Source organism: Drosophila suzukii, chromosome 2L (assembly GCF_043229965.1).
Source record: "Drosophila suzukii chromosome 2L, CBGP_Dsuzu_IsoJpt1.0, whole genome shotgun sequence".
NCBI classification, from domain to species: domain Eukaryota; kingdom Metazoa; phylum Arthropoda; class Insecta; order Diptera; family Drosophilidae; genus Drosophila; species Drosophila suzukii.
In genome coordinates this window covers 3,588,227-3,612,515 of record NC_092080.1, presented here as the reverse complement: position 1 = coordinate 3,612,515, position 24,289 = coordinate 3,588,227, and the positions used below count along the sequence as shown (strand labels likewise).

The 24,289-nt window shown below is 41.4% G+C and overlaps 8 protein-coding genes across 12 annotated transcripts; 4 read left to right on the top strand and 4 right to left on the bottom strand.

The window, feature by feature from the left end:
* Window positions 1-17: 17 nt before the first annotated feature.
* On the bottom strand, window positions 18-2,182 carry eIF3h (eukaryotic translation initiation factor 3 subunit h). Its single transcript, XM_017083935.4, has 3 exons — window positions 2,096-2,182; window positions 884-1,561; window positions 18-400 (listed from the first exon to the last, which is right to left on the bottom strand). Exons 1-3 carry the CDS (start codon window positions 2,174-2,176, stop codon window positions 143-145), a joined length of 1,017 nt encoding a protein of 338 aa, XP_016939424.1. The 5' UTR covers window positions 2,177-2,182; the 3' UTR covers window positions 18-142.
* Window positions 2,183-2,254: 72 nt separating this feature from the next.
* Window positions 2,255-4,029, top strand: senju (UDP-galactose transporter senju). The gene is made up of 3 exons (XM_017083922.4): window positions 2,255-2,602; window positions 2,670-2,787; window positions 2,851-4,029. The coding sequence occupies exons 1-3, from the start codon at window positions 2,518-2,520 to the stop codon at window positions 3,809-3,811; spliced, it is 1,164 nt and encodes a 387-aa protein (XP_016939411.1). The 5' UTR covers window positions 2,255-2,517; the 3' UTR covers window positions 3,812-4,029.
* On the bottom strand, window positions 3,966-4,496 carry LOC108017028 (gametocyte-specific factor 1-like). The gene has a single exon (XM_017083986.4). The coding sequence runs from the start codon at window positions 4,404-4,406 to the stop codon at window positions 4,125-4,127; it is 282 nt and encodes a 93-aa protein (XP_016939475.3). The 5' UTR covers window positions 4,407-4,496; the 3' UTR covers window positions 3,966-4,124.
* A 476-nt stretch (window positions 4,497-4,972) lies between these two features.
* Window positions 4,973-5,790, top strand: His3.3A (Histone H3.3A). The gene is made up of 2 exons (XM_017090115.4): window positions 4,973-5,365; window positions 5,459-5,790. The coding sequence occupies exons 1-2, from the start codon at window positions 5,084-5,086 to the stop codon at window positions 5,585-5,587; spliced, it is 411 nt and encodes a 136-aa protein (XP_016945604.1). The 5' UTR covers window positions 4,973-5,083; the 3' UTR covers window positions 5,588-5,790.
* Window positions 5,791-6,113: 323 nt separating this feature from the next.
* Window positions 6,114-7,454, bottom strand: Nepl3 (Neprilysin-like 3). The gene is given in 3 exon segments (XM_070996289.1): window positions 6,114-6,939; window positions 6,941-7,361; window positions 7,433-7,454. Coding segments are annotated over 3 exon segments (1,269 nt in total).
* Window positions 7,455-7,810: 356 nt separating this feature from the next.
* On the bottom strand, window positions 7,811-9,321 carry Rpn11 (regulatory particle non-ATPase 11). The gene is made up of 3 exons (XM_017090474.4): window positions 9,147-9,321; window positions 8,303-9,076; window positions 7,811-8,086 (listed from the first exon to the last, which is right to left on the bottom strand). The coding sequence occupies exons 2-3, from the start codon at window positions 9,065-9,067 to the stop codon at window positions 7,925-7,927; spliced, it is 927 nt and encodes a 308-aa protein (XP_016945963.1). The 5' UTR covers window positions 9,068-9,076; window positions 9,147-9,321; the 3' UTR covers window positions 7,811-7,924.
* Window positions 9,322-10,359: 1,038 nt separating this feature from the next.
* qtc (GRIP domain-containing protein quick-to-court) lies at window positions 10,360-22,455 on the top strand. Of its 5 annotated transcripts, XM_017089866.4 has the most exons (8): window positions 10,360-10,539; window positions 12,743-13,245; window positions 17,707-18,092; window positions 18,892-19,813; window positions 20,191-20,289; window positions 21,016-21,108; window positions 21,899-22,101; window positions 22,155-22,455. In XM_017089866.4, the coding sequence occupies exons 2-8, from the start codon at window positions 12,745-12,747 to the stop codon at window positions 22,231-22,233; spliced, it is 2,283 nt and encodes a 760-aa protein (XP_016945355.3). In that variant the 5' UTR covers window positions 10,360-10,539; window positions 12,743-12,744; the 3' UTR covers window positions 22,234-22,455. The 5 variants fall into 5 exon arrangements, with proteins under 5 accessions (XP_016945355.3, XP_016945352.3, XP_016945351.3 ...); XM_017089862.4 differs by having other exon boundaries at window positions 10,364-10,539; window positions 21,899-22,455; XM_017089863.4 differs by lacking the exon at window positions 21,016-21,108 and having other exon boundaries at window positions 10,363-10,539; window positions 21,899-22,455.
* Window positions 22,456-22,910: 455 nt separating this feature from the next.
* Window positions 22,911-24,034, top strand: RpL37A (ribosomal protein L37A). The gene is made up of 4 exons (XM_017086556.4): window positions 22,911-22,929; window positions 23,002-23,056; window positions 23,125-23,253; window positions 23,743-24,034. Exons 2-4 carry the CDS (start codon window positions 23,054-23,056, stop codon window positions 23,887-23,889), a joined length of 279 nt encoding a protein of 92 aa, XP_016942045.1. The 5' UTR covers window positions 22,911-22,929; window positions 23,002-23,053; the 3' UTR covers window positions 23,890-24,034.
* Window positions 24,035-24,289: the final 255 nt, after the last annotated feature.

Here is a 24,289-nt window from a genome sequence, read left to right as displayed (position 1 = left end):
TAAAGAGAACAGTCAGCTGGTGTTTCGCTTCCAAACACACTCAATGTTTTGGTTTATTCTCGCCATTAGTGTGCGCAGATGCTAGGTTTGTGAAGTTTGAATGTTGTTGCCTCAGATTAAAAAACGTTTAACATAAGCTAGTCTACTTGATTTCCTTGGCTTCCTTGGCGTTCTGCAACGATTCGGTGATGAAGAGCTTGGCCAGCGACTGGGAGCAGAATTGGGCGATGTGCTGGGCGTGGGTGTTGATCTGACCAGAGGTGATGGTGGCCGTCAGACGGGCGGGCACGGGCATGGGGCGGAACTGCTTGATCACCTCCTCCTCGGCCACCGTGGGCTCGCCCTTCGAGGTGCGAACGGCGTTTTCAGCGGCCAATTTGGCCAGAGCACGGTGCTTCTCCTGGAAAAGATAACAAAGCAATAAGATAAATTACTATTTTGTAATATAATGGTTATAATATTTATTCATATTTTAATTAGACCTGAATTCTCTAAGATGCCAACGGCGACCACAGCTTTAGAAACGAAATCTATTTTTAGTAACAAACATGGTTGAAGGTGTATTTTTGTTTATCTAAGACCCAATGCAATGCAATGTATTTTTAACTAAGACACCACATACGACTCCTCGCTTTGATGGCCCCTTGACCCCGAGACCGTGTATATAAACTCTAACTAGGCCCTCATAAAATCAGTACAAAAGTAATCCGTGTTTTTGTGGCAAATTAAGTCTTACAAAAATTAATACTATTGAATCTAGAAAAATTTTTAATTTTTTTAGACCAATTTTTTCTATAATTATTATCCAATAACGTATCTTCCATAAAACTCTTGCAATCAAGCATTTGATCTTAAATCCTAATATGGAGACGAGTTTTCTTACCGTATCCTGCTTGAAGACAACCTGCTGGTACTTGTTATAGCGCACTGCCTCCTGGTACAGTTCGTCAACGCGCTCGATCAGGCTGCGCATTTGGTTCTCCAACACGGAGGCGGTGCCCAGATCCAGGAAGTTGTGTCCCTTGTCCTCTGGCAGCAGCTCGTTCAGCTCGCTCATCATGATGTTGGTCAGGGGCGAGTTCTTGATCACGATGGGGATCTCGGCGAAGAGACTCTCGTAGCCCACCTTTAGGGTGCGGAATGCCTCGGGCGTAAAGTCGCCATCCTTGTACATCTGGATGGCCTGGGGCGTCAGGCGGTAGGCCTTCAGGCAGAGGAATCCGCGAGAGGACTTCTGAGTATCGTAGACCACGACGACGGACTCCTCAATGCTGGTCTGGTAATGGTACTGCGATTCCAGCAGGGCCAAGGACAGGCTGTTGCCCACATCGGAGCTCTGGTACCAGCCCACATGGAGATGGTCCACGTTGACGCGACGCAGACGACGCATCACGGTCAGCTGGTACATCTCCTCGTCCATGGTCTCATCGCCGCTCTTGGGGAACGGGAAGCAGTTGGTGATTTCCAGGCACTTGTCCACCACCAGACCGAGCAGGGCGCCCTGGGCGAGGTCCATGTTGCTCGACTCCTCGTGGCAGTGTTTCACCATTTTCATGACGGCCTGCAAGAGGGAGTTGTATTAGTTTATGGGCAAAATCATTTAGCGAGGGCCGCCTTTCAGCCTTTATCATGCATTCGTACAGGGGCGTTACTTTTTGGGAAAAAACTCTGGTAAATAAAAAATACCTTAATTATAAGTTCGAAAACAAAGAAAAGATAAAATACAAAAATTGAAATAACAAAAATTAAATAAAAAACAACTGAATTTTGAGTAATAGTTTGTATAATATATAAATAATAAAATAATATATATTTCTAAGCCATGAAGTACAAGATTTACTTTTAGAACTGTAAAATAAACGTTTTCACTAGTATCTCTTTTACTGTAAATTCTAATTTTTAAATATTCCCCTTTATTTAGTAAACCGGTAAACCGACCCCCTTCAGTACACGCCCATGCCCCGCACACACACACACACAAACAACCAGAGCAGGCAAATTTTTGAGACAGCGCGTGGCATCAACTTTTGCCGCTTCCGCACCGGTTTCCACGGGCCCATCCCGGCCAGATCCTTTGGCCAGGAGCAGTACTCACCAGTCCGTCGCACTGGACATAGTTTATGGTGTTATCCGACTCCTCGGTGCGGGCAGCATGACGATTTGCGCGATTTGCCATGTTGACGAATTGTTAGCGAAAAGACTGCTGCCCTGGGGACGTGAACTCGGCTGCAGTAGAAGTGCGGCGTTTTACAACACTATGCCTGGCAACACTGCTCTGTGTCAGCTGTTCGGGCGAGCGATAAAAAAGGGCCCAAAATATACTTTTGTTTATCAGATAAAAACGACTAAAAGAAATTCCATTTCCTGGTGAACCGAAAAGTGGGTCTCTTGTCACGAACAAGCGGAACTGATAGGCGTTGCCAAGAGGCTTCAGCTCCGATTTGAAGTGGGCGAAGTTAGTCTTGCTTCTGTGTTTCTCATTCGCAACGCAGCGCTGGCAAATCGAAGATCGCTAAAATGTCGACTAATTGGCGTGAATTGTTCCCCACCAAACTCACATTTGTGATCTTTCTGCTGTACATGTCCCTATTTATAGGGCAGGGTATGTATTGCCCTCCTTGGAGCTTCCCATTAAGCTAAAGCCGCACCCTAATTTTGGTCTTTTGCAGGCATCTTTGTCACAGCTTCCCAGGAATCGAACAACTCCTATGGTTATAATACCGTCACGGTAGTGCTGCTCACCGAGGTCTTTAAGCTGATAGTTTCCACCTGCCTGTACTGCCGGGAGTTAGTAGAAATATTAAAGAATCTCCCATTATTACCTACTAATCCTGTGTCTATTCCTTGCAGCCACAATCTACGCTCATTGGTACGAGATGTCCATAAGGATCGCAATGTCCTGGCCTTGTACATGGTGCCCGCCTTTCTCTATTGCCTGTACAACAACCTGGCCTTCGTCAACTTGGCCACATTTGACCCCACCACCTACTATCTGTTGCTCCAGCTACGTGTCGTTGTCACCGGCATTTTGTTCCAAATTATCTTCAAGAAGTACCTGTCGCAGAGGCAATGGATCTCCCTAATACTGCTCACCCTGGGCTGTATGATGAAGCAGATCGATTTCGGCAGTTTCTACAGCGACGCCAATGATGACAGCGAGTCGGCAGCCATCCAGCAACAGCATTCACTCAATCGAACCGCCATTAACAAGGCGGAGGTTCATGGAAAGAACATGTCTGGCTTCGATTTCAGCCTGAGTGCCGTCTTCATACTGGCCCAGACGATTTGTTCTTGTCTGGCGGGCGTTTACAACGAGTATCTGCTGAAGGACAAGGGCGCAGATGTTAATATCTTTGTGCAGAATGTCTTCATGTACCTGGACTCTATTGTCTGCAATGCTGCCATCCTCCTGCTGCGCGGCGAGCTGCTGGATGCCTTCAGTCCACAGAATCTCGGCAGCATCATGCGTTTTAGCGTGCTGATCATCATTGTTAACAATGCCGCCATTGGCATTGTCACCAGTTTCTTCCTCAAGTACATGAACTCTATACTGAAGACCTTCGCCAGCGCCTTGGAGCTGCTCTTCACGGCGGTCCTGTGCTACTTTCTCTTCTCCATACCCATCTACATGAACACTGCGCTGGCCATCGCAGTGGTCTCCTACGCCATTTATTTATACACCCAAAGTCCGGTCGTTAATCTGGGCAAGGTGCGTCCGCTGTCCAATTTAAGCGATGCCACCGCCAAGTCCACGGACAAGCGAAAACTGCTCGACGAGGAGGCGGCCGAATCGGACCTCGATATGGTGTAATGCTATAGCTAGTCGTAGACCTAATCTTAGTCTGTACATAGTTGTGGAAAAGTGCCTGCAAATGTTTTAAACGCCAGACGAAAGTATTTGACCCCAGGCTTTGTGCAATGCGATAGCAACAGGCTTGTAAATACCAAAACTTTTGCTTTTCTAATTTAAGATTCTCAGCATAAATGTATTTAAATCATAACATGATTGCAATCAAACGAAAATGAAAATATGGTTTACACATTATGTATAGGGCTTCTTCAAGAAGCTTCTCATAGGGTTATATACATGGTATACAAGTTGGGGGTGTCTAGATATTCTTAGCTTAGAGTGGAGTGCTGACATCATATCCGTTTTCCTGGATGGGCGGAATGCGAGTGGTGAGGGCTATCTGGACGTTCCGATTGTCGATGCTGCGTAGGTAGTAGGAACACTCCTTCAGGTGCTCCTCCATGTCGAGAACGCGATGGGTGGCGTTGTACTTGCAGATCTTCAGCGGCGGTCCGCGGTAGTTCTTCTCGCACTTAACGATGTGCTTGGGCATCCGGAACAGCATGATACGGTGGTCTGGGTTGTACGGACAGATTCCAAATTCGTAATTGGACATTGTAGAGTCAAGGTAGTTTTTGTCAAAACTAAAGCTTTGTCAAGATTTGGTTTGGCAGCATGTGGAAGTCCCGCTATCTTTTGAACTTTCGTCTAGAGGTGGGCGAACCCTGCGTTATCGATTGTAGAATCGGTAACAGTGATACCTTAAATGATGTAAGTTAGTAATTATCGATTCAACTTCTAAATATTACGGAAAACTATCAATAAAAAATATATATTAATCACAGAGCTTCGAAATATATTTGGGGCGATTCCCTTTTTTTGCAGATTAAACGTTGTATATAATAACTTTCCAAGAGATTTAAAAATGTAGACAATCAATACAGACTTGATAATATTGGTTATACCTGCCATTCTTTAATAACCTCTTGATTAGGATCTCTTGCCGATTCGATCTATTTAAGACCGTTCGAAAGTTATGATTTATTCGATAGTTTCTAGGTTGTTCTTGAACTCTCTATTTATAGGATGATTGGAGAACAGCTGGCAAATAGTTAACCCAAAGGAATACCCCTTAGCATTTCCAGAGTACGGTCACACTCCGAATCCCCGCGTTAACTCCGTCCCTCCCTCTGGCCAATCATTCGACGTGAAAATTTCGTACAGTTCGGTCAACTATCAATTCCATCGTAAACCAAGCCCAACTAATTTGGAGAACGTGTAACCAAGTGAACAATGGCCCGTACCAAGCAAACAGCCCGTAAATCGACCGGTGGCAAGGCGCCCCGCAAGCAGCTGGCCACCAAGGCGGCCAGGAAGTCGGCTCCCTCCACCGGAGGCGTCAAGAAGCCACATCGCTATCGCCCTGGAACCGTGGCCCTGCGTGAGATCCGTCGCTACCAGAAGTCCACCGAGCTGCTCATCCGCAAGCTGCCATTCCAGCGCTTGGTGCGTGAGATTGCCCAGGACTTCAAGACCGATCTGCGCTTCCAGTCGGCGGCCATTGGAGCCCTACAGGTAATGTGGTTGTCGGCGGAGGGGTGCTCCTCTTCGTCTACATTTCACATGGTCATGTAATAATCGATCTCATTTCTAATGCGCAATTCGCAGGAGGCTAGCGAGGCTTACCTGGTCGGTCTCTTCGAGGACACCAATCTGTGCGCCATTCATGCCAAGCGCGTCACCATCATGCCCAAGGACATCCAGCTGGCCAGACGCATCCGAGGCGAGCGGGCCTAAGTGCCCCTGTCCGCCATCTTGGATTGGAAAAGCAGTGGCGGCAAAAATACCAACCCACAGCTGTCGCTCGGAGGAGGGGGACGCGAAGCGGAAGTGGAGGTGGGGAAGCCGATTCCCTCAGCAGCAGCAGCCGCCGCTTAGTTATAGGGTCTATCTATACTTACAGATAAGTAATAAATAAACAATGTTCTAATAAAATCGAATCATTTTTTTGTAAGAGTTCTCTATAAAGAAAAGACCTTTTATTCGTTATCAAGGAATATTCAGTTGATGTTTTGTTACTCAGCCAACTATTTGTCAAAGAAAATATATTGATTCATACCCATTAAAAATCGTTTGTACTGAAACACTCATATAATATATGCTTTTATTAATAACAAGTCGGTTTTTTGTAAATGTCTGTATTTATTTTATAGTCGCCTAAAGCAGAAAACGAAATATCTTGATCGTATCATATACATATGTAATGTATAGTATCACTTTACAATGAGGTAGACAGAATGTATGTATCAACTTTTTCTTATCACTATGTTCCATCTTTCTGGTTGAGAACCTTTTCATTATCCAGACAGTTAAAGGTCTGAGCAAAAGCGGGGAGCATGGTCACCGAATTGATCGGTGGACCGCCCTTAACGAAATCGCTTCGGAAATACAAATTTTTGCCGAAACTGCTCTGGCCAAATTTTAAAAAGAACAACTCTCTTAGGGACATTGAGGTAAAGTTGGGTTGTCTCTGGCTGAACTTAGAACCCTCTGCGAAATAGGCTTCGTAGGCCAAATTCAGGACCAGGAGATACTCTTCGCGCAAGTTCTGCTCCCATTTTTGATCCCATAAGTTCGCACAAGTGTATCTGCCGGTAATAATCTGGTTATCATCGAACATGTTGAGTAAATTGACGTCATGCCTCTCGCATTTTTCTGCAATATTTAAACTTCCTAACATTTTCATTCCAAAGAAGATGCTTAGGGGAATCATCTTAAATATGTCATGGGCGTCCGGATCGAACGAAGAATCCGCCAGAATGTCGTAGGACAGATAGATAGTGTTGCCATTTTCCTCAATTGCAGTTTCAAAGAAATTTTTTGAGATGGGATAAGAATGGATGACGTATCGCCTGCCCTTGGCAACTGGGTTTTCCAGAAGGCTCAACTCAATGTTCGTTCGAAACTTCAATACCTTGAGTTGGGCAGTCTCGAGATCCTCGTCAATTTCAAACTCCAGATCTCTATAGAAATCAGTTACAAATCGCCGGTGTCCGCCCTTTCCGGGCATGTTCCCAATGCTCAGGGTCAAGCTCTTCAACCGATTCTGCAGGGAGTTTATCTCGGGGGTCGTAAGACTCAGAGAGTTTCACCCTGATGAGGAGCTGATTGCGCATGGCTTCAAACACCTTTCCGGCCTGGTTCATGTAGCTACGGAACCTTCTGCGTCCCAAAATCTGCTCCTCGTATAGAAGATTGCTGGCGAATTCCAGGCAGAAGCGCATGGCATTCACACAAGAGTCGGCACCACCATGTTTGGATTTTCCTAGAGTAAACATCGAATAAAAGAGGAAGCGTGCCGAGAGGTAATGGGCCACCACCTGGTTGTCGACGGCGGTCATTAGTTCCTGGAGCCTCATCATATAGAACTGGTTCTCCATCTGCACTTCAAAGTCAGGTGAAAATTTGCGACCAAAGACGATCTCGAGATATTCGGTTAGGAACACTCCATGGAACTCCAGTTCCCTTATACTAATCCGTCGTTTTGAAGAGTTTTTCCTCCATCTTCCCACTGCTTATCTAATTCACCCCATTCCAGATTCTTTTGGGAGGAATTGTAGAAGTTCTGGCACGGGATGGCACTTTCATCCATGTCACTAAGCATGCGGTTAAAGATTTCGACATTGGGATTAATAGAGGCTGATACATTGCCCAATAACACCAGACAGCTTAGAAAAACAAATGTTCTTGTTCCTGCCATCTTACTTCAGCAACTGATAAGACCCTCAAGAGAGCTGTAGTTGTTTATAGAAATTCGCAGTAAAAAAAAAAGTACAAAATCTGACGAAATAATATACAATTCGAGGATAATTTTGTTTTCTTTTTTGGCTATTGGCAGTGTGACCATTCTATAATTGGTCAATCCAATGTTCTTGGACATGGAATTTTGCCAAGTCACGACTCAGACGCGAAATGTTTTCTTCAAAACCAAGTTGATCTACATACCATAAGACAACAAAATTCCTTTGTGTAAAACTTTGCTCTAAACAAAAGCTGTTTTTATCTTTTAATACGATTAGCTTAGCGGTTTGTGGGATGAGGGGGAAATTGTTTGGGGAAAGCAAATGCAAAACTTTACTTAAAGACTATGGTGTCCAGCATGGCGCCCAGGCACTGCACAATATTGTTCTGCATGACCTTGTCCACCTTCTCCTCTAAATGCCGCTTGGGGTCCTGTTTGCCCACGTTCTTGATCGCCAGTTGCTCGGGCGTCATTTTCTCCTCGTCCTCCAGTGACTGAAAGATAAGAAAGGGAATTTATTTTAAATATAATCAAACACAATAACAACTTTTCTTTGGAAATATTAAAGAATAATGCCAGTTTATCGATGTTGGGTAGCATTATTTGAACTCTCCATACCAAATTCGACAAATTTTATGAAATAAACTGCCCAACTCAACAAACAGTTTATAAAATCTGAATGAATCATCACCCAAGTTGCTAAAACCCACCTTGTTGTAATTCTTGGCCAGGTCGAGCATCTCGGCCACGGTGTCCTCGTTGATGGAACAGTGCTCGTTGTAGTCGGACAACGTCAGGCCATCCTTCCAGGACTTTTTGTGCAGATTGAGGAGCATCTTCTGCTCCAGCTCGTTCTTGCGGTAGTTGATGCTGATCGAGTAGTAGTGGCGATTCAGCCCGTGGATCAGGGCCTGCACGGAGGGCTTCTGCAGGTGACCCAAGTTGGAGGTGGTCTGCCGCGGCTCCTGACCCAGAACCAGCATATTGGGGTTGATCAGGCGGAAGGCATCGATGACCACCTTGCCCTTGACGGACTGAATGGGATCCACGACGACGGCAACTGCTCGCTCCGACAGGGCCTCAAAGGATTGCTGCGTATTGATATCCACACCGGACAGCCAGCAGCCAAAACCGGGATGCGAGTGATACCAGCCGACGACCATTTCGGGTCGTCCCGTCTGCTTCAGCATGTCCAACATCTTGGCCTGGAAGACTGGATCCACGGCCTCCACGGAGACACCCGTGCCCGTTTGGGGCATGGCGAACACATCGATGACCTGCACCGTGTAGTCGTCCACGAACTCGCCCAGCATCAGTCCCATCACCTCCATGGGCACGCCGGCCCGTCCGTGCTTCAGCATCTTGAGCAGGGCCAAGGAAGAGATGTACACCTGTTCGGCGGTGTCCACGACGGGGGCATCTGTGGGCGGGGCAGCCTGTGGCATTGCGCCTCCAAGACGTAGCAGACGATCCATTTTATGCGGCTACCCAGGACAAGATTGGAGGATTGGTGTTAGAAACAATCGAAAAGCGCTGACTAATCCAAGTGCTCACCTCTGGCGTTTCTTCACACTCTGTGTTCGGGGCAAATATCACCTATTTCCTACAGTTTTACGTGTAATTTTCGTTCCTCGCCGAAAGCAGCAACAAAAAACACAAAGCCGTCTCGTTTGATTTTGCAGAATTGCAAGTAATACTCGCAACAGGGTCGTATCGCAGGCGGTCTATCGAAAAGCTATCGGAGGGAGAAGATGCCGATGCGGCTGATTTCCCGCTAAATCTAGTCGATTTCTTAAACTTTTTTAAATTCTTGTTTAATAACTTTACTTTAAAATATTTGGGAAAAAACAAACTAAAAGCATTGTTTTTTTCGTTAAACTACATTATTGATTTTTAACCTGCAGCAGATACATTTCATTTTGCGAAGTGCACGTAAGATCAGCTACACACATTCGAAGATTTAATAATTGCTCATTAAGTTTAAGTATGCCGTTGATTTTTAATTTTTAAATTAATTAAAAGTTTTTTAATTCAATTTATATTTAGCATATTGCCGGATTTATTTAGCGGCTTTTCAATTGGCTCGCACTCAATACTGGTCATGTACTTGTCTTTCTATCGATAAGTTTAAATATCGATAAAAATAGATGGCGGGAAATTCAAAGTTTTTGAAAGTGGAAAAATGCTGTTGGCACAGAAAAATTCCTCAAAGGACGCCGAAATGCTGACAAAAGTGCATTCCATTGGATTATTTCTTGTTACAAAAATAACTACCGACTGTGGTTGCAAGTTGGGTGAGCCGAGGAAGACTTAGACTTTCCGCAAGACCGAACACCGCAAAATTTATAATGCACCATCCGCCCGTCAAATGCCATGGAAATGAGGTCTTCGCCGGCAAGAGCGAAACAATTTGGGCAAGTACAATGCATATAGCCGCCTTTTTTTATAGTGCCAATTAATTGCACAAGAAACCTTTTGCCTTTGGATGCGGTCGCTCTTTTTTGCCTTTCACCTCGCTCTTGGCGATGGAGATTCAGATACATAGCTTCCCAGGCGCCCCGAAATTCGTTTAAAATGCCATCAAAAGGTGGAACGACGACACACCGGCTAGAAAAACCAAAAAATCCAGACGATTGCAACACTCGGACTTCGACTACTCCATTTTCCGTCTCGCTTTGTTAATTGAACAATAGTTTTTCCATCTGCAAGCAGACTTTTCCATTCGCCGCGCGGCTTTTCAGCTTTTCAGCTTCAGTTGCATTTTGTCGCTCGCCTTCAGCACGCGCACCACAATTGTTGTTAAACTTAAATATTTTTCTATATTTCGCGCTTGGTTTAACGTTTTGCCGCTCGGTGTTCTGCAATTTGTCTAAGATTTCTGCAATTATTTGCATACAAATTGCTGGTTAATAGTGCACTTATTCGCCGCCAGCGTAGCTAAATTCAGGTATTTAAATGAAATTGTTAATATTTCTAGTTGAAAAGGTGGCGAATTTCAGCTGAGACCGACATATTTGTGTCGATTTGTGGCCTCTTATCACGAAAACACAGCCACAAAATTGTTCTTGTTGATAAGTGAGAGAGGGGAATGTTTTGAGAGCTTTTTTACAGGGGGAGTGTTCTATGGGTACACCATACAAAAAACATAAAAAATACAAACTTTTCGTTAAAAAATGTGTATTTAAAACTGGTCTTAACTAAACAATTATAGAAAGCAATTTAAATTTGGAATTGTTGAAGTGATGTGTTAAAACAGCCATATTTTAAATTTTGTATCTTACAATTGTCCATTTTATTATCAGTTTGTTAAAGAGTTAACCATTTTCTCCTTTTTATTTAAAGGCTAGTGAACCCTCCTCCAATAATTTCGCTCTGTGTACCTTACAAAATCGTCACATTTAATTACTTAAACAGCTGCTTGGTATTTACTTGGGCCAAAAACAAAAGAAACGTGCTCCATTTCGCCATTGACTAAATATTTTCACATCTGAGTTGAGTATCTTAAACGCTATCATTGACCTTGTCAATGTTTAAATCAATCTCGTTCGAAGAAAATGCCGTGAATGCACTCAATCTGGTTAAAAAAACGTGGCAAAAAAATATAAAGGCGGTATTAAGGTGGAAACAACGGGTAGAAAAACACGTTTGTTCAGCTGTGAAATTGACCTTTTATGGCCTAAAGTCAACCCAAAACCAAAACCTCCCAAAACTGAACATTTTGTTGAAGCCGTTTGAGTTTAAAAGAAATGAGCGGAAATACTTTACAATGATAGTTGCTCTAATTGCTACCAAAAGTGGTGGGGGAATTCGAGGCAGAGAAGAGAAGATAATAGGGGTCAGATGAGTAAAACAATTATTTTGCTTTCATTCATTTGTTATTTTGGTATAGGGGAATGTTTTCGGGGGGTCTTACCAAAGAGTCCAGAAAGTTACATGAAATTTAAGATATTAAATGGTATTTTTTGTAAGATTATATTGAAGAAATATAATATTGTAATAAAATTGTAAGTCGATCAATTTTTCATTTTATTTTCTATTAAAAATATTGATAATACTATTAATTCTAGTAATTGGGCTTTCACTTTAACAACTTAATTCCCATCGATTTGGCAACCGCACCTTATCAAAGAAGCCGCTTCTGATATCATATTTAATTGCTGATATCGGCGTTAAAATTTAAACAGAAATTGCCTTTAGCCTTTTCAAAGTGTCAAATATATGATTGCAGGTGCTTCAGCTCATCTAACCCGAAGACCTTTAAGATCGTGTTGGTTTCTGTAACAAGAAGAACCAGATCCAAAGACACCACAGCGAAAACCACAAACGAAACAGATCTCAAAAACAAATTTCATAATTACCTGCAGGGAAAAAAACCAAAAATAAAAGGAAAAAACTGAGAGTTGCATGTCTGGGAAACTGCTTTAATTTCACTTTTCATTTTGGATTTGCCCAGCAAATCAGTTCAACTATTGGCGAGCGGAAAGGAGTACACAATCATAATTATTAATTGCGGGCTGAAGAAAGTTTTAATTACCCGACGAGCGTTTAAGATAATGAAGTCGTTTATCTGAGGCATTCAATTATAAAATTGCTCACATTTTGAAAGTGCAACCAATGATTAGAAATTGATTTCAGCTCAATTTGCATTCAGTTCATTTTCTTAGGCATAATTTAGCATTTCACTTTCCGATTGAGCACACTGAAGAAATCATAAAATTATTATCTAATTAATAAAGTTGAAGTATATTAAAATTATGGTCATAGGAATTATTTTATCACTCAAAACATTTTTAGGAATGTTGAATCTACATTGTAGATGCTAAAAATACGATATATGGAATCTTAAAATTTCGGTATTATGTTATTCAGTAAAATATTTACTTTTAATATAAAAAACAATTATTATAGTACATTTCTTTTAAAAATTATTATATTTTTGGTATCTATAAACCAAAAAAGGGACAGAAATGTTCAAATTTTAATCATTATCGCTTAGAAAATATTATTAATTATTAATAATTATTAATTATAATTTTTGTGAATATCTTAAAGCAATTATATTTTGGAAATTACATTTTATATTCATTTAACAAAGAATAGCTATCTGTCATATATAATTTCTAACTTTGCTCTTATTTTTCTCTGTGTAGAAATGATGACGTCGCTGCAGCTGGATACGTCATTGCCGGCGGTGGAGGAGCAAAGGAGGCAGATGGAAAAGGACACTGAGCCCGCGGAGGACACGGACACCCACACGGCGTCCACAACGCCCACTCGCATTCCACATCCTTCGGTGGCCCACTTCCGCCGTTCCGCCTCCCTGCGCCTGCGCGGGAACCCACCTCCGGAGCTGGGTCTACGGCCTGAGCACTGTCCAGCCGGCGGAGGCGGATTCAGTTCGCGCGCCAAGCTCTCGGCGATCCCATCCAGCCTTAAATCGCGTTCGCACCCGGTCCATTTGAGGCGTAATCGCAGCTGGAGCAATTTAGGCCACAAAACGGAGCAGGAACCGGAAGTGAAGGCTTCCACGGAGGCGGCAACGGAATCGGAATCCTCGGGCCATGCACTATGCCACGCCACCCAGTGTCTGTCCCTGGCTGAGGATAAGGAAATGACCAAATGCAACATGGCCAACGGAAAACCGCGAAATCTGGTAAGTTGTAGGTGGTCTAGGTACGGGTATATTGTATTTTGTATTGATTTTCACTTGCCGCTGCTGACCTATGTGACTTGTAGTCGAAGAACCGCCCTCGCCAAGAGGGCGAAAGGTTACGAGGGGGTGGTCATACATATGTTAGCACGCACTCGTAGCTTAAAGTACAAGTATTACGAAACTATCAGGGGAACGATCGAGGCATTTCCCCGGAATTCAGGAGCGGTCTTAATACACTCCCATCATTATGTCAAAATATGTATGCTTACCTCATAGGCTTAGACTTTGGGGGAACTAGTATACTATAGAATTGTTTATATCCCTATAACAACTAGCTGAAACATTTGTTAAGCCTATGTATATCAGGATCCTAAATGTTATGTTTATTTATATTATATAGGGTATATGATAGTGGTTTTGAAAAATACAATTGATTTGACTGTTATAAAAGACCCCAACATTTATAGTTAATACATTTCCGAATTACTTATTAACAAAAGGAGTGTCTTTACTTCTTAAATCTAATCTATGATTATTTTGCCTAGGTTCTTTTTGTTCTTGTGTTCATATGACAGTTTATGTTATTGAATTTTACGTCCTATGGTCTTATAATGTTAGATTATGTGGTTCTGGTTGTATCATTTCCTTAGAATGTGAAGAAAAAATAATGTTAAAAAAATATTACCATCTTTTATCGCTTGTTTGTAACTTTTTCTTTGGAGATGATTTGCTACTTTGTTTACAATTCTCCTTTGCCTATGGTTTTTGTCAAGTTTATAAAAGTATTGGATTGGCATTATGGATTTAAGTTTCCTGAAAAGTTATAATTGATTTAGCTGGGTAATGTCATTTTGTCACTTGCACTTTTGTTTTGTCTTTGTCGTGATGACACGCAGCTTACAGTTTGTACTTCCCACCGACAGCGATCATTAAACCAGATATACTATATAAGCATGTACCGTACAAAGGGAACAAAAAATAAACCCCGAGCTGAGTTTGCATAATAATCGGGGAAAGAGAGAGAAAAGAAAGAAGAAAGGTGAAGACAAGCACTGCTTACACACGCTTCACCTTCTCAACCTACAACCTCCAAACCCCTACCCCCCCACCATTTTGTACCAGCTGTTTCGTTTCCACTTCCGCTTATTCCGTTTTGCCAAATTGTACCTAGGAAACAGCTGATTTTCGGTTTGTTTGGGTTTTCTTGTGATTCGCGGGGGTTGAGAGAACAGGAAATGCAAGTGCGCAGCTTTTGAAGCCCCCTCCCCCGCTGTTTTGCTCTCTCCGCCTCTGTTTTTAACCACCTTTTTGGTATCTTCTTCGTCTTTATATACTCTCTTCGTTTCTTGGCCAAGTGATTTGCCTTTCAGTTGATTTTTTGTACTCACCGCGTTCAGAAGATTCGCGGTTCGGCTCTCTGATATTGTTTAAAATTTAAACCTTCTGGCTTAAACAATTGAAGCGTGCATTTTGCCTTTAATTCACTGTTTTTTCGTTCGCATTTTTAATACAACCAAGTACCTAGACTAAGTACAGTGCGAGCGATTTTAATTGAAGACAACAACTTGGGGCCATGGCTCATAAATGGTAATTACCCGCCTTGGACTCCACCATATACTTGGGTATTTTAAGCCATTATTAAAAGCTGAAGTTCGTTGGCCCTTTTACAATGTTTATTCATAATGGTTATTGATTTTCAACGCTCTACGTTCTAATTATGACGGAAATGTTTCAGTGAAAATTTGTGGCTTTTTGGGGGTAGAAAGGAAGTGGCACGTGTGAATACGTAATTTATGTACATCGAGAAAAAGCAAAGTGAGAAGAATGCATTTTAAATATTGGAAATTGGTTCTTTTTTAAAAACAATACAAATTTAAAGCATTTTTTAATAAACTTCAAAGAGCTTTAGTAAATAAGTTTGCTTGATATTAAACAATATAAAAGTTTTTGAGCATTCAGAAAGTCACATTTTGTCGTGAAATTACAGCAATTAGGGGTGATTTACGACGCTTTTATGACGAATTCAGACGAGTTTATATAAACGCAAAAAGATTATGTTACGAAAAAAAATTAAGTTGATATAGAAAAATTTTTACCCTCATTTATAAGCATTCTTCATTCCCAAGAAAATTAAAGTTTACCTAAAACGATATAGAACTCGTTCTAGAAAATATTTTATTTTTTAATTTATACATTCTTCTTAAATATCTAAAAAATATATTCAAAATTGATCCTTATCCCCTAAACAATTCCAAGGTTTTACTTATTGCCATGTTGCTAACTAGATTAAACAAAAAATCCATAATCCATTACCATCTATTCCATTCCATTTCCCTCCTTATCGACCCTGAAAAGTATGCAAAATATTTGTTGTCCTTTTGTCATTTTTAGCCAAAAACTTGGCCAAAACAAACATTCCCACAATGGCGAGAAGTGATTGCCAACACGTGACCAGAACAGTGCGACTTGGCTCTTGGCCAAGTGGGCTGAATTGGCCATTACGTGAGTTTCGGTCTGATGTTTTCACCTGCATTGTGTCTGCTGCCCATCTCTTCCATTCGGAATCAAAGTCATTGATTTTTCTTAGTCAGCAGCTTAATTGATGGCACCTGAGCGCCGTATAAGCCAAGTTAGATGCTTGGAACGTGACTCTTTGACGGCTTTAAGACGGGCTCAAGTGCGTAATGCAAGCGCTTTTCTCTGCGGAGGTTGGTTATTACGTGGCAAAGTGTGTTGGCCCTGTTTACAAGCCCTCGTTCGTAACCCCTTACCCCTATACCATGTTTATTATTACTACTGTTCCCTGTCCAAGTCAGGTTTTAACCATTGTTTAGCCGTGCGTAAACAGATTCTTTTGGCCCGCCATTCCAGAAATGCCGTGAAATATTCCCCAGAACTTGGGCAATTAAATAGAGCAAGAAACTCATTACTGATTATGAAATAAGCGGGCATACAATGTATACAAAGAATGGAGAGAATGCAAAAAAGGCAGTTAAACAGATTTGTCTATATACCATGTCCCATTTGGGTTTCCATTCAAACAAATCACTCGCAACGGATCGTTTTCAGTCAACCAACTGCTGAGTTGGTCGATGAGTTGGTCAGTGTGGCAGAAAAAGGGGTTACAAGTGGGCCAGTGGTTCCTAAATCACTTCACATCGGGGACAACCGAAGAATCAATGCAGTGCCAGTCAATGAACTTTTTGCTTTGGTTGAAAGGGTTAACTTGGCTACTAGGCTAACTACTTTCATTAAGGAAATAAATCTAGTGTAGATAATAATCAAGTATAGAAAAGTTGGAAATGAATTAAATAGAAAAACATAATATTCAAATATTATATATTAAAGCATCTTAAAATGCATGACTTTATTTAAAACTAAAAAAATCATGATAGAAAATATAAATGCTAGTTTTTCTATGTTTACTTTGAGCAATTTTTATTACGTGAACAATAATTTAAAAACTTAAAAATCGTAAATGTACTATATAAGTTAAGAGCAGAACTTGCTTATATAAAATTTCATTGGATACAAATCAAAGCAAAAATATTTTAGTTTATGGATTTTCAACAGTGTACATCAATCAGGATTGATTTGCATTTCCTATCACATAATAAACACTTTATTTTGGTTATTTCTAGTTGTATAGGTATACAATGTGTACTAGTGGCGTCATGGCAAGTGTACTTTTAAGAATTTTAAGACTTTATACCAAGTGCTGGAAATATAGCCATGACGATTCAACAAATCAAGATGACTTTTCTTCACAAGCAGCTGAGTACATTTTTTTTTTACTTATAGAATCTTTTTTAAGATGTATAAATTATTAAATTAGGCTTATTAGCTTTCCTAGAAAAAGTTTAAAAATGATTTTGCTCTAGTTTTAAACATTTTTTGTTTACTTTTCCCCCAAGTAAATTGGAGAAATTTACGCATAATTCGCGAATCTTAATAATTTAATCGACGCAGCCACGATTTAAGTCAGTCGGTTAGCCTGCTTTTAGCTGAATGCTAAACGCTAGATACTAAATGCCCCCTTGGAGCCCAGACTAATGGTTAGTTAATTGACCACAAAAATGCTGCCCAAGGGAGGGGATTTTAGAGAGAGATCACCGCAATGAAAGTAACCAAAGCGAATGCGTATTCAAACCGAAAAATGTTTTGTTAAATGTGTGGCAACAAATTGCTTTTAGGGGCGTTGCAAATGCGAATTGGTTTACCCTGCATTTCACGCGGCTATGTCTTGTATTATATTTTTTTTCCTTCTTTTTTTTTTGCAAAAATCTCAAATAATCCATGCACGACTGAACAGCGACCACGCAACAAAATTAGAAAATAGCTAAAGAGTGAAACAAGAGTGTAAAAAAAAGATTAAGTGATCGAGGGGCAGCCACCACAACGGCCAGAGATAGTTACTAATCCCAGTCTCCGGCCTTTCATCTTCCATCTCCCATCTTGCAGTCTCTCAAGTTGAACGGCGGCAGTGACATCAGCAGCAGTGGCACCTCCTGCACCAAGGAGTCCTCTCCCAGGACCAGGACGACCCATACGCCACAGACGCCCCAAACGCCGGCAACCGGAGGAGGAGGATCGGGAGGATTAGGAGTGGGATCCACAGAAGAGACGCCACCAGCATCACACAGCTGCATTCGCCAGGGAAACTGCGTCAAGGCTGCAAAGGGGAAGCTGTCCACCCTCCACGAGTCCAAGATTTCACCCAGAACGCCGCCAGTCACTCCGGATTCACCCAGTACCTATCTGGACGATGATCTAGACTCGATGTACTCGTTCGCCACCACCACCTCGGGTCGCTCCACCATGTCGTGCGAGCATCCCTATGTGGCCAGGTAATATATTTCCTAACTGAGAGTCAGGGATTTTAATCAAGTTCTGAAATTAGCATTTATTCCCCATTTGATAGCAGTGGGTGTTCCATTAGTTGACTCTATAAAATGGGCTTCAAATTAAATTCTATATAGGACTACAATTTACAAGTTTCCTCAATTTAGCTTTATAGCTAAGCTTCTTAAACACCCATTCAATTGTTCTTATCTTATCTTGGAAGATTTATCTTTGTAGCTATATATCTGTTAACGAAAATATTAATTAGTCGACTAAATATAAATAATTTCACTATATATACAATACCAAATTAGTTGTTTTTATCTTGTCTAGGTTTTATTTAAAGCAAAGAACTTTCTAATCTCTTACCTACATATTTTTTGAACACAATTATTAGTTAATCGCTTAGGTTTTATAGGTCTGATTATTTACTCTACTCTATTTATACTCAATTTTTAGAATTTCAAGAGTTACTTTTATAATATACTTTTACATGGTTTTCTTAGAAAGAAAATATTGCATCTGAATAAAAACCTACTAAAAAAACAAATTCAATTGAATATACAACTTTTGTAGAAATATATTTCATAGGGTTTTATTCAAATTATTTTGATTCAGGTTCCCATTTTAATAAAAGCTTGAATTCCTAACAAACAATAAGTTAATAAATAACCATTTCCAATACGTTTCTGAATAAAATCATGTTAAACTAAAAATTAAGTTACAAAAGTAACTTTATTTAAAAACATATTTGGAAGGGTTGTATTCTAATAATTTAAATTAATCATTATTTTTCCCTTCCAGAAACGGCACCACGTTCAGTGGTCGCAAGATGAAGTACGTGGTGCACTGCTCCAACTACGCGGGTCAGGTGGGACCCGACTATCTCACGCCCACGCAGCGGGCGCAGCGCCAGATCCGGCGGCTCAAGGAGCTGCTGTGCATCGCCCGGCAGGATCTCGAGCAGAAGGATACGGAGCTTCTGCGTCTGACGCGCGAAGTGGTGGAGCTGCGCCTGTTCAAGGCATCGCTCAGTTCGCCGGAGGAGCGATCCGCCTCATCGGATGCGGTCACGGTGCGCGAGGCGGAGCTGAAGACCTCGCAAGATGTGTCGCCCATAGTGGACATGGTGGACGAGGGCAACTCGAAGGGCAGTCCAAGGCATCTCAGCCGGCAGCCGAATCCCTCCCTGCAACATCAGCAATTGCAGGCCATGCAGATGTCGGCGGAGATGCAGAGCTCCTATGCGGACTCCGGCCACTTTGAGGATCTGACCATGTCATCGGTGCACTCGAAGGACTCGCAGACGCAGAGTGAGGCATGTGGCACATCCACACCAGATGGCGAGCAGGAGGGTCTAGCTTGCGGTGGCGGGGATGCGGCTAGCAATCTGGAGAACTACGAGCTGCAGCGTCAGGAACTGATACGCATGTACGAGCACCGCATCGAGGAGCTCATCCGAAGTCAGGACAGCGCCACCAGCGATCTGAAGAGATCACACAACGACAAGGTGGAGGCATTGCTCCAGAAGCTGGCCGAATGCAACACCCGCTATTCGGACATGGTGCCCGACTACGAGCAGGCCAAACAGCGCATCCGGGAGCTGGAGAAGCAGCTCGAGGATCTGCAGAGGAAGCTGGTCGAGCACGAGGAGAAGCAGAACAAGATGTACCTGCACATGTACCAGCAGGGACAGGAGGCGGAGCGAATTTCCAGAGCGGATCAGGTGGGGAGTTTTACATATTTATTGGGTTGTAGAATCTTGACTACTTTTATCTCCTTTGCAAAATCGCTTTGTCGAAATGAAATTTGAGAACACTTTTGTTTTGATATCAAGAACGTTTACTTCTCGAATAAAGGAGAAGAGCAGTTGAACGAACCTTTTTAAACATCCCCAAACACAAAGTAAAGACTACTTTCATATTCATTTTAAAGTCGCTGATTTTAAGAACGTTTCTTCTTAAATAAGTAATAAATCAGTTCTCAAACTAAGAACATTTGATGGTACATTTTATTGCATTTCATGAGAAGACCTTTAAAATTTGTATTTCTACTTTGTTAGATCTAAAAAACGTAAATCTAACAAACCCATTACTTTTTTAGGCCCTGGATTTGGCCCAGCGTCAGCCGGAGAGCAAGGTGTCCATCAATGAGCTGCTCCACCAGCTGCAGAGCACCCAGGACGAATTGGAGAACATACGCGTAAGATTCTTCAATATATTCCTCATCCTATTTTCGGTTTTGTTTTGTGTGTTGCATTTTGTTGCATCGTGAGGCATCTCAGCATCTCGACACCTTCACAAGAACAACAAGAACACAACGCGACAAGAACAAGAACAAGAAGAACACGCATTCGCTTCGCCTACATATATATAACCACTGTGCTTGTGGGCGTGGCACTTCAATTGGGCTGACTTTGCCTGGCTGGAAAAGCGGCACTTAATTGAAATGCCCGCCAATCAGTTATTGACATTGATCGACACAAGCCACATTTTTCTGTTTTATTCCGTTTCTAGCTGTTAAGATCATTTTGCATATACTTATTTTCTAGAAAGATTACAACACATTTAAACTTAAACATTAAATGCAACATCGTTTACTTTCAATGCGTTTAATTTGTTTCATTTCCATTCCGTTGCGAGTTCGAGTAGCCTCTAAGTACAGTCACGTAGTGCGGAGTGTGGCGAGCAAGCAAGTGCATGCAAGTAACCAAGTACAGTTGACTCACTTTCGTTCATATTTAAATTCCGAAACGTTCCAATCGCATGCTGGACTTGAACTTAAGATCTCTTTCTCTGTACTTACCTTTGGTTAAATTATATACTTTTTCTTTAATTTACTTTACGTTTACAAGAAAAGCAAAACAACTCTTTCTAAATTTTAAATATTTCTGTCGTAAAACAACCAAAAAACCAACTATTTTTGTAGGCATCTGAGTGCAGAATGAGAGAGTGCGGCAGTAATAATGCTCTCCTTACTGCAAAAGAGGCGATTTCTTTGTGGGTACTTGGCGCGCGTAAGGTTTGTAATACCCCTAACAAAATTTCCCAAAAAAAAAATATCTACCCAACTAACTAACTCTTGAGTTTTTATGGCAAAATTACTAAAAAAGAAAACAAAAACGTATCTTTAGTTGCATTTTATGATTTGATCACGCACATTGGCTATATCGAACATTGGGTCTTAGTCCTACCATCCAGAAATCCCACACCTCACCTCACCCTCGAGACTAACCAGCATTTTCATCCGCATTCAGGGTAAGGTTATTGGGTTCCATAACGAAACTATAACTTCGATTTTAATAATTTCCATTTCAACATATCGTATTTATTCTGTTTTGTAAGTACTTGTTGTTTCCCAACAAAACTGTCTTGTAGAGGTAACACCTAGAGGTATGTTCAACATCAACATCACATATGACACACTTCCGGCTAGATGAGCTCCCGATTCGGGAGTACCAGACACACACAAAAAGCTAATCTCTATCTAAGATCCATTTAGCATGTGGTTCATCTCAAGTTAACTTCCAATTAAAGCCCAAGAAAAACCATAACCGTTCCCGAAATTATTCAGTGTTACATACATAACATTATAACCTAAATGTTCATATGGCATAGCACTATACCAAAGATTAAAGCGAACCTTATGTAAATACATCTGATTTCAACGACTAACACTTTCGATAATGCGTTTTTGAATATTGAAGAATTCTAACTAATCTTCTCTACATCTTCTTGCACTTTTTTTCTTTTTCCACCGTTACTAACCCGATTAAAATGTAAAAATGTACAAAATAACAACCACAATTTAGACCATATATCGTCGCCTGCTGGAAGCCCAGAAGAATCGCACCCATGTGGATCCCGAGGTTACGCTGCAATTCCTGAAGAGCGCTATCTTCTACTTCCTGACGGACAAGGAGAATTCCCAGGGCCATCTGCAGGCCATCGAGAGCATCCTTGAGTTCACGGACGCCGAGAAGCAGAAGATCAGTGCTGCCACCCGAACGCCAAAGTGAGGTCCCCGATCATCGTTAACCATTGCGTATACTTATTATTAACACTTAGATTGAAAGCAAAAGTCAGCAGAACGATGTCTAAGATTTTGGTTCGCGCCAAAGTCCATTGTTCTCACTATTGGTCTTAATGATTAGCCGGCGATTTTAATTGCAATTTTATTTTTTTCTCGGAATAATTTTGTTAAATTATGAAGGCGCCCTGTTCTCATTCTTTGGCAACGAAATGTATAAATTTTCCTATAAGTTAATTTCGATTTACGTATTTTTTCGGTCTAAGGCTTAAGGCATACTAGTACGTCCTTTATAATAATACGAAAAATCATAAGAGAAATACAATTTTACAAAGTCTACGTAGTTTTTGTAGATCTAGCTAATCAAGTGAGAATAACACCATCTAGTTTTGGTCGTTTCTGTGGAGTTTTAATGGCAAATAAATAAAAACGAAAAATAAAACTTTGTGGGTGTTATCTTTTTTGGGAGGTTATGTGGAAACATAAGAAGGACTTGGATTTAGATTAATTTTTATTATTGTTTATTTACCTAAAAGACACAAATTTCAAATGTTATTTTAAGTCATGGAATCTCCAATAACATAGTCGTTCGATTTTTGGAATGCCATCTGGTCAGCGAGGTTTTTTAAATTAATATATTCAAAAATGTTGGTTATCGAGATTTGTAAAATCGATCCAAAATCTCGATAGGTTTGGGTTCGAGTACTGGCTAAATGCGCACCCAAGTTATCCACCTTGCCGCGTTTGTTTTCCGTGGTATTCTTTCACTGCACGGTCACATTTTCCCTCTTTTCGATTCTTCGTTTCCGGCGAGTAAGTGTACAAAATTTCTGCTCCACGTTTTTTTTATAATAATTTATCTTTAATTCCTTTCCACGTGCACAGATTACTGCTGGCGAATCTTTCCTGTGTTTAACACACCAACTTAAACAGCAAAATGGTACGGAGCCCGCGAAATACCGCCTCAACTGGCAACTAACCACATTTGTAACCCTCTATTATTGACAGGCCAAGCGCACCAAGAAGGTTGGAATCGTTGGTAAATATGGTACCCGTTATGGTGCCTCCCTCCGTAAGATGGTCAAGAAGATGGAAATCACCCAGCACAGCAAGTACACTTGCTCCTTCTGCGGAAAGGTGAGTAGGAGTGGTCCGGTCCGACGTGGATGTGGATTAGGGTGGCCCAAAAAAGTGGCGCACAAAAAGTCATAAATCTTCAGAGAAGAATTATAAATGGACAAATCCAAAATAGCGCCAAAAGCAATCCAGGTTTTGGCAATTTTTTTTTTGTACCAGAAAGTTAAGAACTATAAAGTGCACTATCTAAATTCCTCCAAATAGATGGTAAAAAGATGCTATAAACGAAATAACTAAAAAAAAGCCAATCAGATTTGAATACTTTTAGTTTTTTGACACTGTTTCTTGTTGCTTACCCATAATAATGATAAGTCTTGGGTGCTACATAGTGATCATATGCTAAATAGCTCAGAATTGTCCATTGAAAATATTTCTTTCCATACCGCTTTTTGACAACCCGTAATGGTCCACTCTAATGTACCATATAGCTCTCCCCTAGGGGAGTCCTTCTAGCTATCCTTACTAACTTATCTTCTATCTTTTTTACAGGACTCCATGAAGCGCGCCGTCGTTGGCATCTGGTCCTGCAAGCGATGCAAGAGGACCGTCGCCGGTGGCGCCTGGGTGTACTCCACCACTGCCGCCGCCTCCGTGCGATCCGCCGTCCGTCGTCTGCGTGAAACCAAGGAACAGTAAACATCAACGGATCGTCAATGGAAACATCTAATCCAATGCTCCGCTATGTTAGTTCCCGTAGTTTTAATCTGACAACGCGATTTTTCTGTGGTTTGCGCCGTGCCGGTCATGTGAAAATAAAAAATGCTTTTTACTTTTATCAGTATGCTAAAGTGATATTTATTTACGTGGAACCAATGAGCAATGTGCATCATAATGTATAAAGCGGTCACATATTAAGTTCCGTATAAATAGAGCGCACCAAAATGGGGCTTTGGGCCCAATATATATCTCGATTCGCGTCTTTGACTGTGCTAACGTCGAAAAATGCATAAAAGAATATGGATTGCAAGAGTTTGTAAAAGATGCAGCTGTTTCGGGGCTTCTCATACGTTGATTCGTTCAGTTCCCATAAGAACTC

What these genes read in the sequence shown, in the direction of transcription:
- eIF3h (XM_017083935.4), bottom strand. Translation starts at nt 2,176, where the DNA reads ATGGCAAATCGCGCAAATCGTCATGCTGCCCGCACCGAGGAGTCGGAT. An exon ending in ATGTCCAGTGCGACGGACTG is followed by an intron (nt 1,562 to 2,095) that starts GTGAGTACTGCT and finishes TCCCTCTTGCAG; the next exon opens with GCCGTCATGAAAATGGTGAA. An exon ending in TTGTCTTCAAGCAGGATACG is followed by an intron (nt 401 to 883) that starts GTAAGAAAACTC and finishes TATCTTTTCCAG; the next exon opens with GAGAAGCACCGTGCTCTGGC.
- senju (XM_017083922.4), top strand. Translation starts at nt 2,518, where the DNA reads ATGTCGACTAATTGGCGTGAATTGTTCCCCACCAAACTCACATTTGTG. An exon ending in GTCCCTATTTATAGGGCAGG is followed by an intron (nt 2,603 to 2,669) that starts GTATGTATTGCC and finishes GGTCTTTTGCAG; the next exon opens with GCATCTTTGTCACAGCTTCC. An exon ending in ACCTGCCTGTACTGCCGGGA is followed by an intron (nt 2,788 to 2,850) that starts GTTAGTAGAAAT and finishes TATTCCTTGCAG; the next exon opens with CCACAATCTACGCTCATTGG.
- LOC108017028 (XM_017083986.4), bottom strand. Translation starts at nt 4,406, where the DNA reads ATGTCCAATTACGAATTTGGAATCTGTCCGTACAACCCAGACCACCGT.
- His3.3A (XM_017090115.4), top strand. Translation starts at nt 5,084, where the DNA reads ATGGCCCGTACCAAGCAAACAGCCCGTAAATCGACCGGTGGCAAGGCG. An exon ending in CGGCCATTGGAGCCCTACAG is followed by an intron (nt 5,366 to 5,458) that starts GTAATGTGGTTG and finishes CGCAATTCGCAG; the next exon opens with GAGGCTAGCGAGGCTTACCT.
- Rpn11 (XM_017090474.4), bottom strand. Translation starts at nt 9,067, where the DNA reads ATGGATCGTCTGCTACGTCTTGGAGGCGCAATGCCACAGGCTGCCCCG. An exon ending in TGGCCAAGAATTACAACAAG is followed by an intron (nt 8,087 to 8,302) that starts GTGGGTTTTAGC and finishes CTTATCTTTCAG; the next exon opens with TCACTGGAGGACGAGGAGAA.
- qtc (XM_017089866.4), top strand. Translation starts at nt 12,745, where the DNA reads ATGATGACGTCGCTGCAGCTGGATACGTCATTGCCGGCGGTGGAGGAG. An exon ending in GAGCATCCCTATGTGGCCAG is followed by an intron (nt 18,093 to 18,891) that starts GTAATATATTTC and finishes TTTCCCTTCCAG; the next exon opens with AAACGGCACCACGTTCAGTG. An exon ending in GGGTACTTGGCGCGCGTAAG is followed by an intron (nt 21,109 to 21,898) that starts GTTTGTAATACC and finishes ACCACAATTTAG; the next exon opens with ACCATATATCGTCGCCTGCT.
- RpL37A (XM_017086556.4), top strand. An exon ending in CTTGCTCCTTCTGCGGAAAG is followed by an intron (nt 23,254 to 23,742) that starts GTGAGTAGGAGT and finishes TCTTTTTTACAG; the next exon opens with GACTCCATGAAGCGCGCCGT.